At 49.8% G+C, this 19,869-nt stretch overlaps 1 protein-coding gene across 5 annotated transcripts in view; it reads right to left on the bottom strand.

The window, feature by feature from the left end:
* RECQL4 (RecQ like helicase 4) overlaps positions 1–19,869 on the bottom strand; it is a 49,302-nt gene that overhangs the window by 17,821 nt on the left and 11,612 nt on the right. For all 5 annotated transcript variants that reach the window (XM_039523853.1, XM_039523857.1, XM_039523855.1 and 2 more), the window contains 3 exons: positions 17,986–18,085; positions 11,584–11,713; positions 4,517–4,639 (listed from right to left, as the gene is read on the bottom strand). In XM_039523853.1, the coding sequence (XP_039379787.1) occupies positions 4,517–4,639; positions 11,584–11,713; positions 17,986–18,085 (353 nt within the window). The remainder of the gene's footprint in view (positions 1–4,516; positions 4,640–11,583; positions 11,714–17,985; positions 18,086–19,869) is intronic.

Genomic DNA, 19,869 nt, shown 5'->3' with positions numbered 1-19,869 from the left:
AAATATAAACCATGGGATTATTTTCTACCTCCCTCAATTCCCTCTGTGGTTTTAACTAGATGCAGGATTCTCCTTCACTTCCTGTCCTAGCCTGCTGGGTGGTGTGGCTGTGTGCTGGTACACAGCTGCTACGCTCCACCCCGGAGGCAGATGCAAGGATTCCCCCGTGCGTCTCTCTGACACGCAGCGTTTGCAGGGCGCTTTATGAAGCGCCTTTGATCCAGAGATCCTAAACATTTGTCATCACCACCCTCCTGGTTGCGCCTCAGCCCAGGGCAAGAATAGACAGAGCACATGGTTCTGGTGAGCAACCTCCTCCTGGCCACAGATGAGCCACTTCCATCCCCGCTCACCATGCTAGGCCCTGCTGCTGCGTTTGATGCCACTGATCACCAGATACACCTGTCTGGCCTCCAAAAGGCTGCAGGGGTGACTAGAAACACCCCAACCTGGCTCAGGCCCCTCCTCTCCAATCAACCCCAGAGGGTCGTTATGGGTCTCCACTCCAAAGCCCTCAACCCCGGAGTCCCACAAGGCTCATCCTCACTCCCATGTTATTCAGCACCTGTAGGAGCCAGGGAGACAGCCAAGGCTAAGGGCCAGCAGGACACAAATAACACCCAGCTCTGCTGACCCTGCACCCAACCAAGACTGAAGGGACTTGTAGGAAACAGGACAGAGCTTCCAAAATTTTCCTCCATGGTATCCCTCACTGTTGAGAGCATTTGCCTTCAGACTGAGTCAGCCTTGGGGTCATTTAGGTCTCCTCCACGCTGTTGGATACTCAAAAATGATTAGGGGGTTGGAGCACATGACTTATGAGGAGAGGCTGAGGGAACTGGGATTGTTTAGGCTGCAGAAGAGAAGAGTGAGGGGGGATTTGATAGCTGCTTTCAACTACCTGAAAGGGGGTTCCAAAGAGGATGGATCTAGACTGTTCTCAGTGGTTGAAGATGACAGAACAAGGAGCAATGGTCTCAAGTTGCAGTGGGGGAGGTTTAGGCTGGATATTAGGATAAAACTTTTTCACTAGTAGGGTGGTGAAGCACTGGAATGGGTTCCCTAGAGGCGGTGGAATCTCCTTCCTTAGAGGTTTTTAAGGTCAGGCTTGACAAAGCCCTGGCTGGGATGATTTAGTTTGGGATTGGTCCTGCTTTGAGCAGGGGGTTGGACTAGAGACCTTCTAAGGTCCCTTCCAACCCTAATATTCTGATTCTATGACAGCCCTGGAGACATCTGCACTTCCATCTGCAGCCAGACAGAAGTCTGCGCCCTCTTCTCTCAGCCTAGAGCTGGCCGTCCAGCTATTCATGGCCTGGCTTGATGATTGCAACCCAAGTCTGAGAATGAAGCCACAAAGTCTGAAAAGACTCAGATGGGTGCAGAAAGCAACAGTCTCTCTGTGGCTGCACAGGTCACCATGAACACATCTCCCTGGCATTACACTCTGCACTGGCTCCCCACAGAAACCAAGAGATTGGCCTATGCCATCCAAGAGATGCCTCTCCCTCAGCAACTGTGGCCTCCACCCATTGGGACAATGGAATTACCAGCCACTGGAGAGTCTCAGGAGTGCGGGAGGCAGAACTTTCCTGGGAGCTGGGCCTAGACTGCAACTGGCTTCCTCAGGAGATACGAGACCAGGGCCTCACCACACGCAGAACTCAGTGAGAGACTCATTGCTTCAGTGTAGCTTTCCCGTAACAATGTCTTGACATACATACAGCATAGCCACACGTGCAAACATATACCACCAAAGACAAAGCAAACCTAGAAAGCAATCGAGCTGTTTCCACTACAGGCTGGGATGGAAAACATGGACGAGACGATTACTTCTTTTCCGCTGTGTGGGAGGCCACTAGTGGTGGGAGTTATAAGCACCTGGATGGATAGAGACAATCCTCTTTAGTGCTCTGTTGTAAAGAACTCTTAACACCAAGCTCTTTTGCATTCAGAACTTATGAGAGGCCCCACTCCGGGCTGCCAGCCACTCAGATAACAATAACCCAGTCTGTATTGTGGCTAGGAGTTATACTTGGACTTAAGCATCAAATTCTAAAGCTATAGGGGCATCATCACATGCTGAAACTCCATTGCACGGAGCATATCAGCTCCAGTACAAACACCACAGCTTTTGTGTAGAGGGAAACGGGGATGCTTTTGTTGTCTGTGTGATGCTCTTTTCTAAGAGGGGGGCCGCATGCAGAGAAGGGGACTTTTGTTCTCAGAGCTGCTGCAAGGAAGTTCAAAGGAGACGCACACAGAGCGCTCTCCTGGAGACACTGCTGTTACTCTTCCTTGCTTTCTTTCAACTACAAGACAAGTCAGCCTGGACGTTCGTGGAGGGTTTGCTCTTTGGAAGCCAAACAAGAGTGAGTTGAACAGGGATATGGTGGCGGGCAGGAGAAGGCGTGACGGTAACAGACCAGGAGTTGGCTTCAAGGGGTGTTGTCAGCTGCTGAGGCCCATTGCAGACGGAAGAGGCACACGCGCATCAACCTTCTGCCTCGTCTCTCCCCTCTAGCTCGGACCATTTCGTATTGATTGGTGTATTGCTATGCACCAGGGGCCACAGGCGCTGATCAGAGCCCCGCTGCGAGAAGCGCTCTACAAACCCATGTACCGGATTCTGATGAGCTAGTGTTACAATATGTACATGATTCCCGCTCTCCGAGAGCCAAGCCCTGGCAGGACCCCCACTGAGGATTTTGGCTGACGGCTCGCCCTAGGGTCTTCAAAATTTCATTGCACTGAGAAGGGAGCAGATCCAGGCATCCGCTTCCTCACAAGCACATAGCAGTGTAGGACTTGAAAGAGAGAGAGAGAAAAACCCTTTGTTTTTGTAGGGTTGCAACCATGTTTGTTTGCTCATCCAAAATACTTTGCAGTCTAGTTCAATTAAAAGAGAGAGACCACAAAGGTTACCAGCAGGTGACCGTCCAGACTGCTGTTATTTCCATGAAAGGTCACATTTGCACCCATCCAAGACTGTGTTCCCTTTAACATGCACCCTTCTAAGCTCCTGTAAGCAGAGTCAGGATGAGCCCCACCCTGACATCTGGTGGTAAATTATGGGGAGTGCGGAAAGTGTTGCATTGGTATTTCGGTTATTTGCATGGGCACTCCCACCCCACTTAGCATACCGCAAAGCAGCATGGGATGGTTATTTTCACAGCTGTGGGAGCCCCAATTTCGTTGTTATTGGGGCAGGAGGAATGAAATGTTGTCACCCTGATTGGGTAAATGGGGAACTACAAAATTGTCTTGTGATGGGGGGTTTCATTGTCAGCTGGATAGCGCTTGCTAGATGGGGCACATGGGTTCCAAAACCCATTGAAAAGAGAGAGGCTGGGGACAGATATCTGTACTGGGTGGTGCAAGCTTCTTGTATGAGCCAGATGCACCAGTTCCACCTGTGCCTCTCTCCACTGTGGCATATCAGAGTTAATGTTTGATTCCCTTAAGAATCTAGATACAGGTTACTGAGCTGAACTCAGTGGGGCTCCCCTACTAAGAGCTGGAATCACTAAAGAGCTGGACTTGCTGAGCTGAGAGCACTGAGTACTATGCTTATGAGTGGGGGAGCCTGAAGCAATACCGTGGAGCAGAGCAGCTGGCAGAGCGGAGTGGAGCAGTTTGTGCAGCCCTGGGTGAGTGGAGCCAAGCAGCTCGCGAGGATGGCCGGAGCAGATCACAGGACAGCTGGTGGATCAGAGCAGCTGGCAGAGCAGAGCAGCCCACAGAGCCAGCGGAACTGAGCAGTTGCGGGGACGGCTGGTGGAAGCAGAACCCCACGAAGAGGCAGGGCAGTTGGCCCCGAACCACGTAAGGTGCCCCTTTTCTACCCAGGCTGGGGAGGGGGACCTCTGCAAAGAGACTCTTGAACTCTGGGGCTGCACTGACCCGGGACAGAGACTTTTGGATTGTGGGACTTTTGGGACTGTGGGTGATTTGGGGGGTTGCTGGACTCAAGGGCCCAGAAAGAAGGACACGGCCCAATTTGCTGGGGTGGGTCTTTGCTCACGGTTTGACCCATGATCTCTAGTTAAGGTATTTTCCAAATTTAATGCTTGTTGTTGTTTATCTTATGTAATTAAACCTTTTCTGCTACACCAAGAGTCTGTGCTTGCGAGAGGGGAAGTATTGCCTCCTTGAGGCGCCCAGGGGTGTGTGTAGGATTTTCCCAGGTCACTGGGTGGGGGCTCGAGCTGGTTTGCATTACGTTGTGGGGAAGGGACCCCTAGGTATTGAACCTGGCCCTTGTTGCTATCGTTTCAGCCTGGCAGAGGGGTTACACTCCTATCTCAGCTTTCCTTCTACAGCTGCAGCTACAAAACTGATACAAGTACTTAACCTGCCAGCTAGTCACTGATAGCACTGCTACTCCACGACCAGCCTCTAGGAGCCACTGCAGAGCAAGGCAGACGTGCCCCCGGCATTAAGCGAAGCCAGCCCTCCTGACCTGCCCAGGAAGCAAACCAAGGAACAATTAACTTCTGCGCCGTTAGAGTCTCACCTGAGATCTTGCTGTAAGCCGTGTTAGTCATCCGGGCCACTTCTTCCAGAGTGGGCAATGGCGTCTCCTCTTCAATAGCATCACTGTTTTCCTCCGGCTGTGGGCCAACAGCTGGACCTAGCTCTGCAAGGCAGAAAGAGTCTCACTCCTACCGAGGGGGCAGTCATGGGAGGGAGGGGATGCTGAACGCCAGGACCTCTCTGTCCCAGCATGTAAATTTGCCAGCCCTGAGCAGCACTTAGAGCCAACTGTGCACCCACTGCAAAGCAACACTCAGTGGCCTGATCACTACATGCAACACGCTTCACACCAATGCTTTAAAGGAACGAAACTGATACACGTCCTCCTGGAGGCTTAGGTCATTGCTGGTCATTGTGTTTGTCACTTGGGAACTGGCCCAAGGTCCAGGTCCTGCTATATTCAATTCTAATGCCTAGACTACAGGACCAAAGCAAGGTTTAAGCTGTTTATGGCTGATCAGGTTGTGGGACATCATAAGAACAGTCACACTGGGTCAGACCAAGGGTCCATCTAGCCCAGTATCCTGTCTGCTGACAGTGGCCAATGCCAGGTGCCCCAGAGGGAATGAACAGAACAGGGAATCATCAAGTGATCCATCCCGTCGCCCATTCCCAGATTGTGGCAAACAGAGGCCAGGGACACCATTCCTGCCCATCCTGCCTAATAGCCATTGAAGGACCTACCCTCCATGAGTTTATCTAGTTCTTTTTTGAACCCTGTTATAGTCTTGGCCTTCACAACATCCTCTGGCAAGGAGTGCCACAGGTTGACTGTGCCTTATGTGAAAAAATACTTCCTTTTGTTTCTGTTAAATGTGCTGCCTATTAATTTCATTGGGTGGCCCCAAGTTCTTGTGTTATGAGAAGGAGTAAATTACACTTCCTTATTTACTTTCTCCACACCAGTCATGATTTTATAGACTATCATATCCCCCCTTAGCTGTCTCTTTTCCAGGCTGAAAAGTCCTAGTCTTATTAATCTCTCCTCATATGGAAGCCGTTCCATACCCCTAATCATGTTTGTTGTCCTTTTCTGAACCTTTTCCAAGTCCAATATATCTTTCTCGGGATGGGGCAACCACATCTGCGCGCAGTATTCAAGATGTGGGTTTACCATGGATCTATATAGAGTCAATATGATATTTTCTGTCTGTCTATTCCTTTCTTAATGATTCCCAACACTGTTTGCTTTTTTGACTGCTGCTGCACATTGAGTGGATGTTTTCAGAAAACTATCCACAGTGACTCCAAGATCTCTTTCTGGAGTGGTAACAGCTAATTTAGACTCCATCATTTTATATGTATAGTTAGGATTATGTTTTCCAGTGTGCATTACTTTGAATTTATCAACACTGAATTTCATCTGCCATTTTGTCACCCAGTTTTGAGAGATCCTTTTGTAGCTCTTCGCAGTCGGCCTGGGACTTAACTATCTGCAAATTTTGTCACCTCACTATTTACCGTCTTTTCCAGATAATTTATGAATATGTTAAATTGAACTAGGTCCAGTACAGACCCCTGGGGGACACCACCATTTACCTCTCTCCATTCTGAAAACTGACCATTTATTCCTACCCTTTTGTATCTATTGGGTTTCCGGGAAACAGGGTGGGCGAAGCCCGCCCCATGCTAATGGAACCCCCCCTCCAGCCTAAGGGGAGGTACCACAGGGCCTCAGAAACCCACTAATTGCGGGGGACAACTAATAAAAGAACAGGGACAGGAGTGTGGTCAAAGGGTCATAAGAAGGGAGCCTGACGGGGACACCGAGCAGAGAACCCCGGACAGCGCCCACTGCTCCTCGAAGGCGTCAAGGGAGCCAGCGGACGCCGCCCAGAGGAACTCCGCCCGGAGACGTGAACGGACGAGGGACCGGAAACAAGCCCCACAGTCGCAGGAGTCTCCGTCGGCCAACCTCCTCTCCCTGGTCGCGTAGATGGCCATTTTAGCCAGGGCGAGGAGGAGGTTGACCAGGAGGTCCCGCGACTTCGTGGGGCCACGGATAGGGAGTGCGTGGAGAAGCAGGTGGCCTACCCTTTTGTCCTATTAGTATCCAGGGACCTCCCCAGCCTAAGGAGAGGAACCACAGGTCCGGGACACTTGGGACAACTAATGAAAAAAACAGGAGCGGGAGTGAGGTCACAGGGAACCAGATGGGGACACCGAGCAGAGAACCCGGACAACGCCCACTGCTCCAGAGGAACTCCGCCCGGATGCGTGAACGGACGGAGGAGCGGAAATAGGCCCCACAGTCGCAGGAGTCTCCGTCGGCCAACCTCCTCTCCCTGGTCGCGTAGATGGCCATTTTAGCCAGGGCGAGGAGGAGGTTGACCAGGAGGTCCCGCGACTTCGTGGGGCCACGGATAGGGAGTGCGTGGAGAAGCAGGTGGCCTACCCTTTTGTAGCAGGGTGGATCCCTGCTCCGGGTTTTAAGGGGTTTAAAAGCGGCTTGGCAGGGCTTGAGAGCTGCTGCTCTCAAAGCTGGGCTGATTGGGGAAGTAGCCACAGCTGGGCCACATCCCAATCAGGCCACAGCTGGCCCCTATAAAAGGCTATGAGCCAGGCGCCCAGACAGTCTCTCTCTGGCTATAGAGAGAGATGGGCCTGGCTGCTTAGGAGCTGAGACAAGGTACCTAGGGTGAAGCAGGGCTGGGGAAAGGCTGAGGAGCTGGGGAAGCTCCAGCCTAGAAAACCCCAGGCTGTGGCCTAGCATAGGGCAAAAGGTACTGGGGGTTGCAGGGGGCAACCTAGGGGTAGGCAAAGGCAGCAGGTCCAAACCCCCTTTGCCAATGATGAGTGCTGGCTACTGCAGTCTGCCCCAGTGAACGGGGGCTAGATAGAGACTGGGCAGTAGCCACTACTGAGGCGAAGTCAGGATAGTAGGGTGGGGGTTCCCCTGGGAAGGGGAAACCTGGTTAAAGGGGCACCAGGGTCCTGGGAGGGACACGGGGCCAGTAGCAAACAGGTGGATCACTGGCCTGCAGAGGGCGCTCCTGGGCTGGAAAGAGCTAAATCCCCAGAGTCACCAGCAGGAGGTGCTGCAGGGGTGAGTCCGACCTGTTACACCTTTGTTTCCTATCTTTTAACCAGTTACCGATCCATGAGAACCTTCCCTCTTATCCCATGACAGCTTCTTTGCTTAAGAGCCTTTGGTGAGGGACCTTGTCAAAGGCTTTCTGAAAATCTAAATACATTATATCTACTGGATCCCCCTTGTCCACAGGCTTGTTGACCCCCTCAAAGAATTCTAGTAGATTGGTGAGGCACAATTTCCCTTTACAAAAAACATGTTGACTCTTCCCCAACATATTATGTTTATCTATGTGTCTGACAATTTTGTTCTTTACTATAGTTTCAACCAGTTTGCCTGGTACTAAAGTCAGGCTTCCCGGCAATTACAGGCCAGTGTCTCCTCTGGAGCCCTTTTTTAAAAACTGGTGTCACATTAGCTGTCCTCCAGTCATTTGATACAGAAGCTGATTTAAATGATAGGTTACAGACTACACTTAGTAGTCCTGCAGTTTCACATCTGAGTTCCTTCAGAACTCTTGGGTGAATACCACCTGGTCCTGGTTACTTATTACTGTTTAGTTTATCAATTTGTTCCAAAACCTCCTCTAATGACATCTCAATCTGGGACAGTTCCTCAGATCTGTCACCTAAAAAAAAATGGTTCAAGTTTGGGAATCTCCCTCACATCCTCAACCGTGAAGACCGATGCAAAGAATTCATTTAGTTTCTCCGCAATGGCCTTATTGTCCTTGAGTGCTCCTTTAGCATCTAGATCGTCCACTGGCCCAGCTGGTTGTTTAGCAGGCTTCCTGCTTCTGATGTAATTAAAAAATTTTTGCTATTACTTTTTGAGTCTTTGGCTGGCTGTTCTTCAAATTCTTTTTTGGCCTTCTTAAATATATTTTTACACTTCATTTGCCAGAGAGTTTACGCTCCTTTCTATTTTCCCCCACTAGGATTTAACTTCCACTTTTTAAAGGATGCCTTCTTGCCTCACTGCTTCTTTTACTTTCTTGTTTAACCACAGTGGCTCTTTTTTGGTTCTCTTACTATGTTTTTTTAATTTGGGGGATACATTTAAGTTGAGCCTCTATTATGGTGTTCTTAAAAAGTTTCCATGCAGCTTGCAGGGATTTCACTTTTTAATTTCTGTTTAACTAACCTCATTTTTGTGCATTTCCCCTTTCTGAAATTAAATGCTACAGTGTTGACCCGCTGTGGTGTTTTCCCTGTCACAGGGACGTTACATTTAAATTGTATTATGGTCGCTATTACCAAGCAGTCCAGCTATATTCACCTCTTGGATCTGATCCTGTGCTCCACTTAGGACTAAATCAAGAATTGCCTCTTCTCTTGTGGGTTCTAGGACCAGCTGCTCCAAGAAGCAGTCATTTAAGGTGTCAAGAAACTTTATCGCTGCATCCCGTCCAGAGATGACATGTACCCAGTCAATATGGGGAGAGCTGAAATCCCCTATTATTGAGTTTTTTTATTTTAATAGCCTCTCTAATCTCCCGGAGCATTTCACAGGCACTATCACCATCCTGGTCAGGTGGTCTGTAATATAGCCCTACTGCTATATTCTTATTATTCGAGCATGGAATTACTATCCATAGAAATTCTATGGTACAGTTTGGTTCATTTAAGATTTTTACTTCATTTGATTCTAGACTCTTTCACATATAAATGCCACTCCCCCGACCAGCACGACCTGTTCTGTCCTTCCAATAGATTTTTGTACCCTGGTATTACTGCGTCCCGTTGATTATCCTCATTCCACCAAGTTTCTGTGATGCCTATTATATCGATATCTTCATTTAATACAAGGCACTCTAGTTCACCCATCTTATTATTTAGACTTCTAGCATTGGTATATAAGCACGTTAAAAACTTGTCACTTTTTAGCTGTCTGCCATAACATGATGTAATTGAATGGGACTTTTTTTCATTTGACTGTTTCGCCTCAGATCCTCCCTGTATTTTATCATCTTCCATCCTCTCCTCCTTATTAGGACTCAGGGAATCTCTATTTAGAGAGCCTCCCCTAAGGGATGGCCGAACCACATGCTCCGCTGCACCTGTCAGCTTTCCCCCAGCCCTTAGTTTAAAAAACTGCTCTATGACCATTTTAATTTTAAGCACCAGCAGTCTGGTTCCATTTTGGTTTAGGTGGAGTCCATCTTTCCTGTATAGGTTCCCCCTTTCCCAGAAGTTTCCCCGGTTTCTAATAAATGCAAACCCCTCCTCCCTACACCATCGTCTCATCCACGCATTGAGACCCTGCAGTTTGCTGTCTAACTGGCCCTGCATGTGGAACTGGAAGCATCTCCGAGAATGCTACCATGGAGGTCCTGGACTTCAACCTCTTACCTAGCAGCCTAAATTTGGCCTCCAGGACCTCTCTCCTATCCTTCCCTATGTCACTGGTACCTACATGTACCACGACCACCGGATCCTCCCCAGCACTACACACAAGTCTGTCTAGATGTCTCAAGAGATCCGCAACCTTTGCACCAGGCAGGCAAGTCACCATGCGGTTCTCCCTGTCCTCGCAAGCCCAGCTATCTATGTTTCTAATGATCGACTCGCCAATTACGAATACCTGTCTCTTTCTAGTAACTGGAGTTCCCTCCCCCGGAGAGGTATCCTCAGTGTGAGATGATACCACATCATCATCTGGAAGGAAGGTCCCAACTATGGGATTGTTTCCCTCTGCTCCAGTTGTATGTTCTCCTTCCCTGAGGCTTTCATCCTCCTCAACAGCACAGAGGCTGTCAGACGGGGGGTGGGACCATTCTACTGTATCCCGGAAAGTCTCATCTATGTATCTCTCAGTCTCACTTAGCTCCTCCTGCTCAGCCACCCTGGCCTCCAAAGCCCGTACACAGTCTCTGAGGGCCAGGAGCTCCTTGCCCCGAATGCACACATACATCTGGCTGAATTGGAGGGAAAAAAAGGCAAAATGGGACCGAGACCATGAAATGATTAATAAGATCCAATATCTAGCGCTCTGCAAGCTGGTGGCCTGGAGAAATGCTTTCAGGGCCAGTCACTTTTCATAGGATCACAGGAATTGCTAGACTGGCTCAGACCCGAGGTATCGAGTCTCTGACCAGCATCAGATGCTTCAGAGGTGGGATAATCAGCCCCTACGTTAGCTCTCATCCTGGTCTCTAGTAGTTAGAGATTGGCTTAAACCCCGAAGCAGGTTTGATGTCCCTTCCAATACCCCTCTTACATGAACTACTCTAACTCTGGATTCTCTGGTTATCCATAGGCATTCCAGTCCCTTTTTCAGGCTTGCTAGGTTCTTGTCCACAATGACATCCGGTGGCAGCAAGTTCCACAATCTAGTTACATGTTTTCTGTTAACATATTTCCTTTGATCAGTTTCCCACCACCCAATGTCACTGAGTTTCCCCTTGTTCCTGTGCTGTGAGACAGGGAGCGCAGAAGCTCTCGATCTCCTTCTCTAGACCATTCATTGGGTTATAGACTTTTATCATGTCCATTTTTCTCTTCTCTAAGGTAACAATCTTTTCAGTCTCTTCCTATGAGAGGTTTCCCCCAAAGGCCAGGTCCTGAAGCCAGCAGGAGGGGACAGGAGAGATTCCCATTGTTACTCCTCTTGATGCAAAGTTCCCTATTGCCTCTGGACAGTCTTTACTGTCCTACACACCTGGGGGTTCTCTGTATTCATTAGCGTTTGTGTTGTGTTCTCATTCACTGCTGCACATCTAACATTTATCTCATGCTGCTGCTGTAATTTATCCAGCATTAAAACGTAAAGTGGGTGGAAATTTATTGCCAAACCTGTTCGTGCAATAAAGTAAAATCCAGGAACACGCCCTGCCATGCATCCAGCTGACCCTTGGCCACACGTCAGCCTCCCAAAACCTTACTACTGCCAAGCATGGCTGTGCCGAGCACATCGTCCTTGTTTATGCAGCAGTTCCTGACACCAGTGCAGGTATCTATGTGAGCTGTTGCTTTTTCAGGCTGGCCCAGCTGGCCATGGGAGGTAGAAAGCCTTACCTCTGCCCTTGCACTCCGAGGCCCAGTGCCCTGTTCCACCGCAGCTGAAGCAGGTATCTGAGCCCCTGTCGAAGCATCTGCCACCTCCTCCAAACCATTCGCCTTTCTTCTGCCACTTCTGCTTCCACACCTGTAAAGGGACCAGCACGCCTAAGCCAGGGCCTTGCTTGTAAGCCAAACAAGCCCCACCAGAAACAGCCAGATTAGGGACATAGGAACCTCCTACATCTCCACACCCAGTCAGTGATCACTCCTGGGAAATGCACCACCTCTGGGGGTGGCCGTCAGCCGGTACGTAACAGTGCACAGCAACACTGCACAACTGTTAGGCCATGAAGCAAAACAAAGGAGAATTCTGAATTAATTTGAAACTGCAGATGATGGGAGGCTAGAAACGACTTTGGCTGGAAATTGGCCTTTTGGTAGCTCACTTAGCAAATGTGCTGGAAAGGGGACTTCTTGTTCTCACCACTGGGATGAAGAAGCCTTAAATTCGTCTGCATTTTCCTTGGTTAAGTTAGAGACTATAAGCTCTCTGGGGCAGGAACTGCCTCTTGCTCTGTGTTTCATGGAATCCAAGGCCAGCAGGGACCATTGCAATCATCTAGTCTGACCTCCTGTGTCACACCTGCCCCAAAATAATTCCTGGAGCGGATCTTTTAGAAAAACATCCAAGGTCGATTTAAAAATGGCCAGTGATGGAGAATCTACCACAACGCTTGATCAATTGTTCCAGTGGTTAATTACCTTCACCATTAAAAATGTACGTCTTATTTCCAGTCTGAGTTGTCTAGCTCCAACTTCCAACCTTTCGTTGCTAGATTGAAGAGCCCATTATCACGTGTTCCCCACAGAGGTATTATAGACTGCAACCAAGTCACAGCTTAACATGTCTACACAGCACAGAAAACCCCGTGGCCAGCCCATGCCAACGGACGGGCTCGCAGGGCTCAGGCTGTGGGGCTGTTTCATTGCGGAGAAGATTTCTGGGCTTGGGCTGGAGCTCTAGGACCCTGCAGGGTGAGAAGAGCACCCCTAGAAAGCAGCATCCCCTCTCTACAGGGCCAGTATCTCTAGCCAATAGGTAGCCAGGATCTGTAGGGTTTGGAGGGCACACGCCCTGCCTCCTCCATGGCGCCCAGCCCCAAGGCAGCATTCACAGCATTTCCTTGGCCCTCAGTCTCTCTTCGCTGCAGGGCGGGGGTCTATTCAAACCCTATGAGTTTGAGAGATCTAAAGAGATCCAAACTCCAGGGGATAGCCAGGCAGGGAACAGTGGGTCAAACACAAGAGAGGCTTATTTTTAAGAGAGATTCAAAATACAACCAACCCCCCCCTGCGCATTTCTGTGACCTTTCTCGTCAACTGGAACACGCCGCCTCAGGCTCTGAGGTCGGAAATAAACAAAAGCAGATTTTCTGATTTTGTTAGATTGGAAAGAAAATTCTTACAGAAAGCGTCTCCTAGCAGCAGTTGCCGTCCTCACCTGTCCTTGAAGCTGCTCAGATGTGATACAAGGACAATCATCATCCAAAGAGTTAACCCAGGGAAAGGCTATCAGCGCTTCCACATAAACCGTTTTGAGAAGCAACCGATAACCCAGATATTTTTATACTGCTTGGTCCCTTTGCCTGTGGATCACATGTTCGCAGACATGCTGTGTAAACACACCAAGCTTTAAAAATAAACAGGCTTTTCTTTCAGCTAAAATCAGAATGTATTTCTTCCACCCGCCCCCCTCACTAGACACGCTTTCTCTCTCACGCACACAGCAGTCCATTAAGCATCCCAGCAAATCTTCGCTAAAAGGCTAATTATATATTTTGGTAGCACCTCTCTTTGGAAAGGCCCCTGTGGGGTAGTGCAAATTGTGTTAAAATTACAAGCTGTCACTCAAAGTTTGCAAGTGGTTTCCAGGTCCTGCTGGCAGGCTAGGGGACTCTGTAGGGAAGCGTGCAACCTGGGTCTTGCGCATTCAGTCTGCTGCAGACAGCCAGTCTAGAGTAAGGTGGGGTGAGTTGCGCCTCGCTGCCCTAGGGAGCAGCCTGCTTTGTTTCGCTGTTTGTGGATTCGTGCATGTTAGAATTCAGAATTCTAGGAAATTAAAGTATTATGTTGCAACCTTCCAGCAAAAATATTTTGTGTTTTTACCTAAACATATGCCATGAACATAACAGCTCCAAAGTATGTTACCCACAGTATCGATTAAATGCACAAACCTACATTTATATTGCACAGTTAAAATTAAAAACGAGGCAGGAAAAGCAAGTGTTACAGTTGCCACAGTAATGAACAACTGCACCACACACCTTGTATAGTATGTGGCATATGTAACCGAATGCACCCCTGTAGTCACACCCTACATGCTACTGTAATAATCTTTGTACAAAATACATCTTGTGAGGCATCATTTGAAAACTAATAACCCACTGGTTAATAATATCACTATGAACTGTATGTAGCAACATTACATGTAAAGTTATGAATTCCCCATGTGATGTTCTTAGCACATATTCAAACCCACATAGCCCTGCCGAGGCAGAAGTTGTTAAACAGTGCTGTCCTAAACCAGTGGTCTCCAACCTTTTTATGCCCGAGATCACTTTTTGAATCTAAGGGCAACCCAGAATCTACTCCGCCCCTTCCCCAAAACCCCATCCCCTCCATCCCCCCCCCCCCCCAATCGCTCACTCTCCCCCACCCTCACTCACTTTCACCAGGCTGGGATAGAGGGTTGGGGTTCGGGAACGGGTGCGGGCTCTGGGCTGTGGCCGAGGGGTTCGCAGTATGGAAGGGGGATCTGGGCTGAGCCTGGGGCAGGGGGTTGGGGTGCAGGAGGGGGTGAGGGGTGCAAAGCTCTGGGAGGGAGTTTGGGTGCAGGAGGGAGCTCCGGGCAGGGACAGAGTGTTGGGGTGCAGGAGGGGATACAGGGTCCTGGCTCTGGGAGGGGGGTCAGGGCCAGGGCAGAGGGTTCGGTGCAGGAGGGGATACGGGGTGCTGGCTCTGGGCGGGGGTAAAGGCTGGGGCAGAGGCTTGGGGTGCAGGAGGGGGTACGGGGTGCTGGCTCTGGCAGGGGGCTCAGGGCTGGGGCTTGGGGTGCAGGAGGGATACAGGGTGCTGGCTCTGGGATGGGGGCTCAGGGCTGGGGCAGATAATTGGGGTACAGGGAGTATGGGGTGCTGGTTCTGGCAGGGGGCTCAGGGATGGGGTTCAGGAGGGGGTACACGGTGCTGGCTCTGGGAGAGGAGTCAGGGCTGGGGCAGGGGTTGGGGTGCAGGAGGGGTACAGGGTGCTGGCTCTGGGATGGGGGTCAGGGTGCAGGAGGGGGTACAGGGTGCTGGCTCTGGGAGGGGGTATGGGGTGCCTACCCCAGCCCCACACAGTTCCTAGAAGGGGCCAACAAGCCCCTGCAGGGGAGGCGGGGGAGCATGTGGCTCCACACGCTGACCCTCTTTGCAAGCACCGCCCCTGCATCTCTCCCGGCCAATGGGAGCTGCGGGGGCGGTACTTGCAGGCAGGAGCAGCGCACAGAGGGAGACCCTCTGCCCCCAGGGCCACACTGGCTGCTTCCGGGAGCGGAGTAGGGCCAGGGTAGAAGTCTGCCTTAGTGGCAGCTACACTGCACCACCAGAGATGGCGATCGACTGGGAGATTCTCTAGGATCGACCAGTCGATCGCGATCAGACAGTTGGTGACCGTTGTCCTAAACAAAGAAATGTGTGTTGACCTCCATTTACATATAAGTAGTAAACAGGGTCCCTAGGGCAGCAAGGCGGGTAAACCGGTTCCTCAAAGAGGAAGGACAAGCCCAGGCCTCTAGCCAGGTGTCATCAAGGTTAACTGGGCTCCCCCATCACATGGCCATTCTTTGGCGACGAAATGGGGCAGGAACAGATCGATCTGCATTTTAGCAAACAACCACATGGAACCTCTCACCACGAGACCCAGGTCTCCGTTCTCACAGCGGCAAGGAACTTTATCTAGAGGTAGATGCATTGCAAAGGGTGACTGGACTACAAAAGGGAGGGGCAAACACACCCCGGGTCTCTCTCTGCCTTTTACTTAAGATGACAAAAGAACCAACCCTTTGACTTTGGAGGAGTTCCTGACCTGAGAGTTTCCCAGCAACATTGCTGGGAACCCCTAGTAAGGATTTTACCTTGAACCAGGTCTAGTTTGTTACGTTTTAGCTGCTAGACAGCGTTTTATCTTTATTTCTTGTGTACCTACGTCTGGCTTTAATGCCTTATACTTGTACTCGCTTAAAGTCCCTTTACACTTAAATGAACTTGTTTTATTTTCTAATCAAAACTGAATCCAGTGTTCAGTTGTGTATAAACTGAACTGTTTGCTACTTCAGCTGGAGTGACGCAAACAGTTGCATATTGACCCCTTATAGGGTCAGTGGATCTGTGGTATCTGAGCTGTCCAGGAGAGGGCTGGACAGTGCAGAACATGTTTTGGGTAAAATTCAGGACTGGGAGTGTGTCCGGGTCACCCTGCCAGTAGTAACCAAGGCTTGTGGAAGCCAGGGTGTGAATGCTGCGTTGCTGATGGGCTGTTGGGGTCAGAGCCGCTGGACCAGGACTGTGGCTACACACACACACAGTGTGACCTGCGTGCTGGCAGGCTGTTTGTGAGCAGCTCAGGTTGGGAGCTACAGCAGCAAAGCATTGTAAGGCACCCAGGGTTGCAGAGCAGGCGGTGACACAACGCCCCACTGGAGAATTGTTTTCAGTGCCATCCGTTTCCAAAAAATGGTTGACGAGAACTTGCTCAAATAAAACTGATCTTTGGGCAGAGCCCAGGAATGCAAAGTTTCACCCTAAAATGTGAACCTTTCAGAACAGCCTGTGAAAACGGGATTCTAACTGAGGAGATGGTGTGTCAGTGATAGCGTTCACTACTGAGCAGAGCTACAAGACAGGAATCCTTTCACATGTGCAGCCATCTCTGCAGCTAAATGCAGTGGTGCTTAACCCAGCAACATTACACAATTTAGGACATGAAGGGAAGTCAACTGTATCCAATTGGAGCTGTGTGGAGTGGAGGGGGATTAAAGGAAGCAGAATGCAGCCACCCATGGTAGAATCTGGCTAGAACACAAGAGTTAATTCCACTGCTGTTGCAAGAAATGCTTTGGGAGCTTTGGCGTCATGTGATTGGTACCTCTGTTTAACATCTTATCTGAGCAGGCTGGAATTCACCATAATATTCATCTTCTACAAACAAAAGCTGTGCTGTTGAATTCCCCGTTATTTAATGATTCTTTGCTTGGCAGCAAGATTAAGCCGGTGCCATTCGACTGTGGATCATTAGATCAGCAAAGCACTGAAGTGTTGCCATGATGTTAATGGAAGGCTGTTTCTCCTACTGGAATCCAGTACACTGGGCATGTTTCGCTGAGAGAGTGATTCTCTAAACTAAACCAAAACCAATTCTACAGTCTGCCCCGCGGCCGAAGGCATTAAGAATCTCACTCGGGGCTCTCGCATGGCCTTTGGAAAGGAGGAACTAGACAGATTTTAAAGAAGCCAAAGTCTGGTGAGGTCTCTGTGCTCTATCATTGCCCTTAGGCATGTTAGAAGGAATGGCATATTCTACAGCACAGGCTGCAAACACTTCAAAGGGATCCTGTCAACGTCAGGTCAGCAGCACACTCCTGCCTGAAAGCCCGTTGCAGGCTGTGGTTGTGAGCAACAGTTCAGGCCCTGATCCGACAAGTTACTCCCCATGGACAGACCCCAGCACCCAGTGACATCAGTGGGGCTCTGCCTGGGTGCAGGGTTCTGCCCTCAGAGTAACTGTCAGGATCAGGGCCTGAGATCCCTATAACTTTGAGATCAGAGAGCAAAACCGATTCTCTTCTTCCCCCACCACCCTCCATTCATTTACAACATGCAGCTGGCAGCACTTTATCCAGTCAGTCTCACGGTTCCTCAGCCCCACTGCCCAGTCAGTCACTGTCTCCCACTTGTGTGGCTCTTTCACATGATAAAAGGGAGAGGAAACATTTAAAAAAAAAAAAGGGGGGGGTGGATTTTTGACTGTAAAACCACAGAAACTAGCAAGAGGATTCAGGAGCCAGGGTAAAAAGTGAAACTGCTTTAAACTCACTTGGAAAAGTGACTAGATTTCAAGCTTGTTGAGTCCCTTAATGAAAGGGGCAAACCCTAGCAAGCAAGAGGGTATAAATACCTAGCTCCATCAGAAACACGGTCTGCAGCACAGAATGAAACGTTCAGAACTGCTCACAGCCTGTGCTGCAGGAGAACGGAGATGGGGAAGGAGAGGTTAGCAGCATGGAAAGACACAGGGACATGGGAAATGAGGGTTGTTGCTCTTTTATAAAGGGGGGATCCTCCCCTTAATTAGCACTCGCCAAGCAACTGGCCGTCTTACCTGCTTGCGAAGGCGATGTCCTCTCAACGCGTAACCTTTCACGTGAGATTTCCTCTTCAGGTTGAGTCTGACAAAGTTGCCGTCCTTCTTTGGAGGGGCCCTGGAAAAACAAGTCCAGGCGATCGAGTCCGGCAGCGTGTATGCTGCCCATGAAGATGCACTGGATTGTATTCTTGCTGCAATGAAAGCTGGACGGCATCAAGGCAGGCAACATGGAGCAATGGCGAGAGATGGGGATAGGTCTAGTTTCATTTTCCCAAGCAGTCTGAAATGCAAGTAGTAAAGCTGCGCCACTGGTGAAATCTACCCCACGCTGCCCTTCCCTGGCACCTGCCATCCAAGGATTTCAAAGTGCTGCAGAAACAATGATTAATCATCACCCCCATTTTACAGAGGGGAAACTGAGGCACAGAGAAGCTAATGGCTATTTTTTCAAAAGTTGCTTTTCTCATTCTGGGGCCCTTGATTTTGGAGAGGCCACCTTGAGACACTTTGGCTTGGCTAGCGGAGGGGTTAAGCACCCACAACTCTAATCAGAGTCAATGGGTGTTTGTGAAAAACCAGGCGCAAGGGGTCTCATGTGGGGCACCCAAAATTAGTGAAGACTTCTGAAAGCCTTGGCTTTAGTGTGGCCCAAAGTTACACACTCCGTCTGTGGGAGAGCCAGGAACAGAACCGCGGTACCCTGACTCCAGGTCCCATGCGTTCCAGACTAGACGATCACAAGGGTCCCTTCTGACCTTAAAGTCTACGACTCACATGAGACTACCCAAGAGAAGGGCCAGATTCTGCCCCTCTCACACACACTGAAGATGACCTTATTCTGAGAACAACCCCACTGATTTGGGTGGGGGTAGGGAAGAATCTGTCCCCAGGCAATATTTTTAAAGCAATGTTTAAAGAACCCAATACGTGCTTAGTAACAGAGGGAGGGAGATATTCTGAAAGTCAGTACTGATCACTACTCTTCCCCTCAGGGCTACAGAGCTAGTTTCGAACCCCTGAAGTCACTCTGCAAAAGGAGCCCAGCAGCTCAGCTCTTACCTTGATAAATGCTCTGGATACAGATCCCCTCTCTCTGTCAATATTTAACGTGCCACCTGCCTCAAAATGGGATGCGGAGGTGCTTTGACAAGCAGATTGGAAAGTCATCTAGCTTCCTTGCAGCATCTCTGCTGCGCTAGCTTCTACTGCCCACAACACTGGGCTGGGGTTTAATAGTTGATTTTACCCTACACCGCTTGCAATTGCCATTTAGTGACTTGAAAAAACATTGTCTCATGCTAAGCCTCCCCAGCTCCCAATTTCCATTTGGCAACCCCCCTGTTCAGCTTCCTTCCCTGCCCTGGTTTTGATTTATTTCTCCTGTTACATTAGCATCATCCCTGCTATCAGCTGCTGGAGGCTTTAGTCACCTGCTCATTGCAGAGAGCCAGACTCCTCTCAGCTACCCCAGCTCAAACTCTGCTCCCCCATAGCAATTCTCAGCTGGTGACCAGAGCCAACTGTCACACTCAGAGCAGCCTCTAGGCTGCTTCAATTTATGCCAGGGCCAGCTTGAGAACTGGGGCGCTGTAACTGGTTCCCTGACTGCTTTTCTCATCTGCCGAACCAAGTGCTTCTTCGCACCAGAGAGGATCTGGCCCAAAATAAATATAGGCCTTGCACACGCCGTAAGAGCTGCTGGCAGGAAGCAGGCTACATTAGGGCATGAGGATGCTCATTCGGTATTGAAGTTGACTGGGAAAGCACTTGCACCTTGGAACGCCAGCTTAGGCCAGTTTCAGCACACGTTTCAGACGCTGCTCAGGTCCAAGCAGGTTACTGCCAGGTGGTTTCCAGGAATTGTAGATGATGCTGCAAGAGCTGCCCATCTTACACACC

The sequence above is a fragment of the Mauremys reevesii genome, linkage group 2 (assembly GCF_016161935.1).
Source record: "Mauremys reevesii isolate NIE-2019 linkage group 2, ASM1616193v1, whole genome shotgun sequence".
Taxonomy (NCBI): domain Eukaryota; kingdom Metazoa; phylum Chordata; order Testudines; family Geoemydidae; genus Mauremys; species Mauremys reevesii.
The sequence above is the reverse complement of the archived record's forward strand: the minus strand, read 5'-3'. Positions and strand labels throughout refer to the sequence as shown.